Raw genomic sequence first — 8,193 nt, forward strand, 5'->3', positions numbered from 1 at the left:
CCTTTCCTAAAGCAACTGTACATAAATCTCTGGGGTTGGATATAACCTTCTCACCATATACAACACCAAATTACATAGCTTTTGATTGACAAAGTATGTTGTTTTACATTTTGTTTTGTTGATAAGGATGGCCCCATGATTTTTTCTCAGACCTGAAAATCCCTGTAATGAAATCATAAAGACTGAACCTACAATGCCTCATTACCTAAAAATGTATATACTACTGTATTCCCAAGCTAAATGCATCAGTAGTGGCTTGTTATGTCCTAAGAAGTCAAGTTGTTGACTAGCTGTTGCAGGAGGAATACCTCACAGTGAAAATTAACATGCAAGTTGTTTTACTAACCCCCATGTTTTACAGCTTTATGCACATCAGTACACCATGCTTCCCATGACATCATTTGGTAATTGTGGTTAGAGAAAATTCAGTAAACAGTTGCACTAAAAGTTAAAGCAACACATTATAATCTTCATCTATTGCAAACTCACTTGCAGCTTTAATGTAAGGAGTGTAATGAGAAATTAAATTAATTGAAAAACAAAGGTGCTTCCCAAAGTCACCAACACACTTTATGTTTTCCTAAATGTAGTCTATTGACTAAATTTATTGCATGCTGTTTCGGATCACTAACGACTCTGACTTTTTTTTTTTTGGAGGCGGAGGAGGCTACCTTCTCAGTTAAGTGCTACAGACAGACTCAGGCAAAACTGATACCAGAATACATCATTATTGGTGTGGTTCTGAAAGATGTGTACACTTTCTTATATGTGGTCCAAGAAGTAATAACTGCCTTTTTTAGAAAGGATTAACTTCAAGGTGTATGCTGTATGCGGTCACTGCAAATGATATGCACCAGATTGTTTATTTTATCTTAATCCAGACATACACTGAATTGCAAACATCATTCAATTCATTAAGCAAAATAATTAACATAGTGCTTTCTGCAAAAATAGAAAAATATTCTGTCACTGCTGCAATCTTTGTTGCAGTTGCTCTCAAAGACCATGGTTATATATTTACATATATACAGTATTCTAAAAAGATTAGGACTCAGTACTTTGTACTTAAATACATCATATAATATACTGCCCAATTTAGGTTTTAACATCTCATAATACAAAATACTGTAATGCTGTAGTACAAAAACAGTTCTGGGTTTACAAAAATTCCAAGCTTTAATGAAACATCCATTTCACTAAAGATGCTTTGCACAGTGCAGCCCTATGTTGCGTAACAATGAATTCATGATTCTGAGATTCTGGTGGTCCATTTCTAAATATTGTCCAAATGGTTCTACAGTCTGCTGGCCAAATCCATAAAGGAACTCCTACCATCAAGAAGGTAGAGAAGTTAGAAGGCAGGCATTTAGTAAACAGGTGGACCAGACATAAATCAGTGAGAAACAAGTGGAGCAGGCTATCCACAGATGTTTACATTCATCTTTGTCTAGAAAAGAGATTTCTAAAAGCATTATTGTAATTTTTGTTAAAGGCTGTGTAGATCAATGGATTGAAAAATGAATTGGTGTATCCAAGCCATAAAAAAATACTTTTCCAGATTGGTGGAATATCACAGGAACACAAAGGGTTTATTAGTTCAGTAATGAAGAAGGGAATCCAGCACAGCACAAAAACTCCAATGAGAATACCGACCATCAAAGCTGCTCTTTTCTCCTTCTGTTCTCTCCAGGTGTCCCCATCAGTTTGAAAAGTAACAGTAGCATGTCGTACTGTGAAAACCATCTGGGGCTGGTGAGATGCTTCTTTTACCTGTAAGTCAGAATGAAAATGTTTGAAAGCTAGTTAGTTAGAACCCCCCATCAGATTCAGCAACGTCTTTTGTCTCTCGGTACTCTGTAGCTAAGTAATAAGTATGCAGTGCAATTTACCCCACACAGGAATCGAGCCCAGAACCATGTCTGTACACTTAATGATATGGTTTAGAATTCTAAATGCATTTGGGTAAACAGATGAAGCTACAAACCTAGCCTAAACCTGGTGTATGTGCTTCTTATACAGGTTTCTTTAATGGAGATTTTTGATCTGCTTTATGATGCTCCAGAACAAAATGTTGAATTTTACTCACCTCCACAACCTCTGGCATTGGTGTGATGGTGTTTGTTTTCCTGGAACCAATGCGAAATTTTGCAGCTTTATAAATTTTCCAGTAAACAAAGAGGACCACGCAAAGAGGGAGGTAAAAAGCTCCAAAGGTTGAAAAAATTGTGTAGGATGGTTCCTGGCTTACTTGGCACTGTTCATGTTCCTCTGAGTATGTTTCTCCCCAGCCAAACAGAGGGGATAGCGAGATAACAGCAGACAGTACCCATGTCATTACAATCATGACATTAGATATTCTTTTCCTGGTTTTAAGGGTGTACTCTAAATGTCTAGTGATTGACCAATACCGGTCTAAGGCAATGGCTGTGACATTCCAGATGCTTGCAGTGCAACACAGGACATCGAAAGAGATCCAGACCTGACAAAGCACACGGCCAAGCCTCCACCGTCTACCATTGAGTTCATGCACTAGGCTCAGGGGCATTACCAGGGCTGCAACCATCACGTCAGAAATGGCCATTGAAGCCACCAAGTTATGGGGAACTCGGTGGAAAGTTCGAACTCTCAAAATTGTTACCAGAACCAGCACATTCCAAAGAAAAGTGGCAATAGCCAAAATTGCCAGCAAAGTTAATATGAGCACACTGAAAATCGAGAATGGCCTTTGAGTGTCCTCATTAGTTCCACTTTGGTTTGTTGAAGTGGTTATATTCCATTCCATTGTATCTGATAAAACAGGATGACTCTTTAACATGTACATTTATTAAGCCAACTTAAACAGGGGATTCTATAGGTAAATACATGTTATTTTTTCCAGCTTCTGCAGATTTCTGACTGCAGTATGCATCTGCTTAAAGTTACTTGGGGCAAGCTCCTTATAGCCCAACTGTTACTTTTTTAAAATAATGTCAAACATTTTAAAATGCCGCAGCTTCAAAAGAGCAGGAATTTGGAATTCCCCATTAGGAAGGCAGTAGGTATTGCTGCAAATGAAAAGAAAAAAAAAATCTTCAACACCATGCATTTCAGAAACCGTTATAAATTTTACAGCTTATTGATCGTTATTGGTGACAAAGTAGCTTGTGTTATTACTCGAAGATGACACCTGTCACCTGAAGCTTACCATCCTACATACTTAATTCCCAAAATACACTTCATCATCTTATGCTAAACAATCTATCAAAGAAAAGCAATTACTGAAATATATATTTTCCCGAAGTGGCGTTTAGAATCAAAAGAACAGAACCAGCACATATTCAGAAAACAATGCTGCTTGAGGGTAAAAATTGTAAACGTTAGAAGCCTCCAAGTTATCTTTGCATAATAATTACGTTAAACAATCTACCAGTGGTACAAGGCATTGTAAAGCCAAGAATGTAATATAGGTGCACGACCTTATTCCGATTTCTGGATTGTTACAGAGTCAACTGAAGGCGTCATTACAGTAAAAATCTCCTAATTAGTAACGCCTTTACTATGGCATTTTCTGGGGAAAAAGAATCGGTGACTGCCCAAAATTGGATTTCCCCTTTCGTGTAGACTGTAAACATCGAAATCAGTTGTCAGTTCAACGTATATTCAAAAAATGGCGAAACGTGTTTTCTAGTTAAACGAAACTGACCATATTCCACTGACACATTTCCTTGTCACCAGCCTTATTCTTATACACAAACGCACACACACCGGCTCGCACGAACACACACACTCACAAATACAAATAATACGCAGACACGTCAACTCTCTCTCTCTCTCTCTCACACACACACACACACACACACACACACACCAATTACTTCACCAACTGAACTCACGCACACAAACACACACAAACCAACTCTCACGCACACGCGCATACACACACGCACCAGCTCGCACGCACACAATCACGCACAAATGCAAACTAATACACATAGACACACGCCAGCTATCTCTCACACATACACATACACCAACTCACAGACACACATACACACACCAACTACATAATACACTCATAGCACCAACTGAATGCACACAAACACACACCAGCTATATGCCTCACACACCTCTCAAATGTACCTCATTACGAGGAATGTACCTCATTTGGGGTCTTAAAAAGTTCATGTTCCTCGAAGTTCCTCAAAGTTCCACATTGAAAGAATCTGTCACACATTCAGTGTTAGGAATTTTTTTAAGTAAAATCCATGGTAAATAGAAATTAATCATATTAATTCATTAAATGATCTGCTTTATAAGTAAAACCAGCATATTTTAACCATCCTATGACCTTCCTAGTTGAAGTTGTTAGTAATCCATTAGTATGTGTTCCACATTTTGCCCATTTGTTCCACATTATGAAGGTGAGTGTTCCTCATTTTGGAGATGGGAGGTTGAGAGCTATGCGCGCGCACACACACACACACACACGTACACACACACACACATCGCTAGTTCACAGAAGCCCCTGTCAAAAATCCATAGTGGCACACTCAGGACATGCAGAGTCCCGAAGGAAGGCACCCAAGACATAACCAAAGAACCAAGCGCTGTGAGGCAGCCCCGGGTGCATGCAGTAACTGTTAAATATCCGCACATCACAACCATCCAAATAAAACGAAGTCAGCTTGAGAGCTGTGACCTAACAGCAAACTGTCAAATCGTTAAACAGTGGGCTTTAAATGCTGAGGTTTAACTATGACCAATGAATCTGCTCACTCAGCTAATATCATGGTAAGGTAATTTGGAGTAAAATAAATCAATTTTTAAACCTAACAGGTGACAGCATTAGTGCTAAAGTCTATAAGCATACAATCCAAAACAGCAAATAGTGAAATGTAATGTTGCACGGCAGCAAGTTATTGTTTATTAGTGGACAAGAAAACACCGACAGCCCCACACTATCCCAAAGCATAGCAAGCAACTACCCGGCAGTCTGTGCACTTTTCATGCAGTGAAAATGATATCCATGTGTAACCTTAAGTCACCTGTATGGGAGTGGGAATATAAAATAATCTTGATTAGAAAAAAAGCATGCAATAAAGTTTCAGAGACATTAATCACCTATCATTATACTTATGACAAATTCAGAATCTGTATTGTCAGCCTGGTACCTTAAGTTAACAAAAATAAAAAATGGAGGAGGGGCAATTTTCCTCTAACTGGGTCTTAAGATGACTCATTTGTTTCCCAACAAGATTTTGTCAACGCTAAGCTAGGTATTGTGCCAAGTAATAACAAAAAGCACACAGATTGGTTCGCTTTTGTGACCTTTTTCTATGTTGTTTTGGAAGTAATATAAATAATCCTCAGTGGTCACACCATTTTAGGGAGAAGGAGACAAGTTAGATTGTATGTCAGTATCACCAAGATAAGGTTATAAAGTATGATATCATGACTTAAACTCGTATGCTTCAGCTCATCTAATGGAAACGCTGTTCCCCCAAAGCTCATCTATGGTGGGGAGTTATAGCTAAATGCTCATATTTATTTTTATTACAACAGTATCATAATTAAGTATATAGTCAAGGAAAAATAAATAACCACTTACTCTATTATAATAACTAGTCCTATACACTTTAAACAGTTTTCTGTGCGGCACTTATTGTCATTAAAACCACGGTAGCTGTGAACAATCAATTTGCGCGGATCCAGTGCCATATAATTATTATATATTGGAAATAGTGCTTGGCACTAAATGAAATGAATCACCAAAAAGCAAATCTGACGAAATAACTGAATGTAAACATCATTTCTTTACAAACCAGTCAATTAATTGTCTTCCTTTTGGAGTCAATAGTACCTCCCTAGATAGGGCGGCCACGGTGGTGCAGTGGTTAGCACAGTCGCTTCACAACAAGATGTTCTCCAGTTCGATCCTCGGCCGGGGTGCCTTCTGTGCAGAGTCTGCATATCCTCCCTGTGGTCGCGTGGGTTTCCTTCAGTAGAAGATTGAGCACCGGGCTGGCAACTCGACACTATAAAACTCCACTGCAACTTATAAACAGACTAGGTGATCCGCTATAGCGACCCATAACCGGGAAAAGCCAGAAGAAGTATCTCTGTAGTTAGTACAGTAAGTGTTAACACCACCTTGGAGCATAACCGTTTCTCAGCACATCTTACAATTCAAACCTGAACGACACCGAACAACGTCGAGTATAAACAACGTGATTCCTTTTTCACTCCTCAGAAGTCCGGTTTCATGTGTCCTGAATTACCACTGTATGCTTCCGAAAATTCAAGTCTCTCAGTTGTCCCCGATTTTCACCACCCCCTCCCCTTTTTAACCAAATGTGATAGGTTAAACTCACTGAACCATTATAGTTACAGACTTCTTTTACTTCAGAAAGTGCATATTAACGGACATCCTTTTATTCCATAGACTTTATAAGTTAATACTACAGATACTTAAAAACTTTCCCTAATTTAAGGCCATTGCCTCGATTATTTTTGAAGAGGACCCTTTTCCTAAGACTAAAATATTGAAAGAAGAGATGCCACATTTTAAAATAACCAAAAGCGGGGCATGTTTTAGTAGCATGACGTTTTGCAGAAGAAATTATGCTCACAACTAGTGCAAAGGACTGGACTTCACTATTTTGCTAAAGTAAAAACCGATTTTTAGAGAATTTTCAGTTGTTTGTATTGTTTCATATCATATCATATCAAGCTGTTTCATGTACAGAATATTTTTTGCAACAGTATGAGGAAAGTTAGAAAACCTTTATCGTCATTTTTTAGCAAGTCAAAACTATCCAAATTGAGATAATCCTGTATAGAGTAAGAATGTGTTAATCTAAGTTTTTGGAATGTTTGTGGCCACAGACGTTGCCACGCCAAAGCTTAGCAGAATGAAAGGCAACAGCGCGCACACGCATAACACACACAGACAGTACCCACGCACACCATTATTCTTAACTTGGCAGGTTCGCCCCAGCAAGTATCACTAACACCGGGGCTAGTCTTTTGTGCTAGGTCTAACCACTACAATGGTAACACATACTTTTATTTTTACTGTTAGTTATTTATGCTTGACATCTCATCTCACATTATCTAGTCAGGCAATACATACTCAAATAATAAATATGTTTTTTTCTGCCTCAGAAGAGGTCATTGTTAACTGATGCTGGACTTTTATTGTTGCATCAGCCCACAAGGCAAGTTGTACAGTAAGGCGTCACGCCCATTTTTCTCACAAATAGAAAAGTAAGACAGCACCTTACTTACTTTCATTGATGCAAACTTAAATGAACACTTAATTCTCGCCGCTAAATACTGATTATTTGTCTTCAGGTCGCAGTTTGTTGCTTTAGAAATGAACATTTAGACATTTCCCTTCATGGGCTGAATTTCAAAAAGAAACTGGAAAAAAGAATCAGGAAAACCCAGTGTAGCCGACATTCCATTGTAAATTAAACTGTCCGTTTAGTTAGTTCATCTGGTGCACAAGTTATAGAACGCGAAGAGCATTTGCCATACCCCTTGTTCAGTACCTAGTAGTTTGTGCGACCAGTAATAAAGCTGAAATTGTCCAAAACCAGTTTTGTGATACACTATAGACAGATACTGCATGAATACTGAGTGATGTGCAAAAGCTGTTGTTATATAGTCCATCACTGGACTATGAGCTGTAATGTTTGGCAAGCACCACACACAGACTCTTGTAGCGATAACAGCCAGTACCGCAAGCTGCTACCTTTTGTACAAAAGTGTCGGTGACGTCACATGCGTGTAATCACCACCTGACCTGGGAGGTATGTGCTCAAAACCTCAGCTGCTCGGTTTTTTCAAGCATCCTCGTTAAGAAATTATTAAGAATGAAGAGTAAGGCTGGACTGGCTGGTTTTACAATTCTGAGGCATTTTAGCAGAATTTACTGAATTATAATCACGCCCAGATGCCAAATTCTTTTCCTAACAATAAATGTCTTGACAGAAACAGGCACACGTTTTACTTCAAAATAAATGACTAGTTTTGCAAATGCAAACGTTTTAGTAAAGTTAGGAATGCATTTGTGCTTAAGAGGGTTAGCACGGTACCGATGAACTGTACGCATTGCTCTAGGGAAGGTGGTATCTTGCTCAGCTAAAACACGATTAGATAGATCATTTAAACCCAAATGCACTTATTGGATTTCGATGCTGTAGTTCAGCT

The 8,193-nt window shown here is 38.6% G+C and overlaps 1 protein-coding gene across 2 annotated transcripts; it reads right to left on the minus strand.

Moving 5' to 3' along the window:
- Positions 1 to 822: 822 nt before the first annotated feature.
- Positions 823 to 7,692, minus strand: HTR5A (5-hydroxytryptamine receptor 5A). Of its 2 annotated transcripts, none has more exons than XM_044066882.1 (3): positions 7,267 to 7,692; positions 2,087 to 3,044; positions 823 to 1,770 (listed from the first exon to the last, which is right to left on the minus strand). In XM_044066882.1, the coding sequence occupies exons 2-3, from the start codon at positions 2,819 to 2,821 to the stop codon at positions 1,438 to 1,440; spliced, it is 1,068 nt and encodes a 355-aa protein (XP_043922817.1). In that variant the 5' UTR covers positions 2,822 to 3,044; positions 7,267 to 7,692; the 3' UTR covers positions 823 to 1,437. The 2 variants fall into 2 exon arrangements, with proteins under 2 accessions (XP_043922817.1, XP_043922818.1); XM_044066883.1 differs by lacking the exon at positions 7,267 to 7,692 and adding an exon at positions 3,456 to 3,815.
- Positions 7,693 to 8,193: the final 501 nt, after the last annotated feature.

The sequence above is a fragment of the Protopterus annectens genome, chromosome 3.part1, assembly GCF_019279795.1.
Source record: "Protopterus annectens isolate FY-2018-M chromosome 3.part1, PAN1.0, whole genome shotgun sequence".
NCBI classification, from domain to species: Eukaryota; Metazoa; Chordata; order Ceratodontiformes; family Protopteridae; genus Protopterus; species Protopterus annectens.

What these genes read in the sequence shown, in the direction of transcription:
- HTR5A (XM_044066882.1), bottom strand. Translation starts at nt 2,821, where the DNA reads ATGTACATGTTAAAGAGTCATCCTGTTTTATCAGATACAATGGAATGG. An exon ending in CAATGCCAGAGGTTGTGGAG is followed by an intron (nt 1,771 to 2,086) that starts GTGAGTAAAATT and finishes TCTGACTTACAG; the next exon opens with GTAAAAGAAGCATCTCACCA.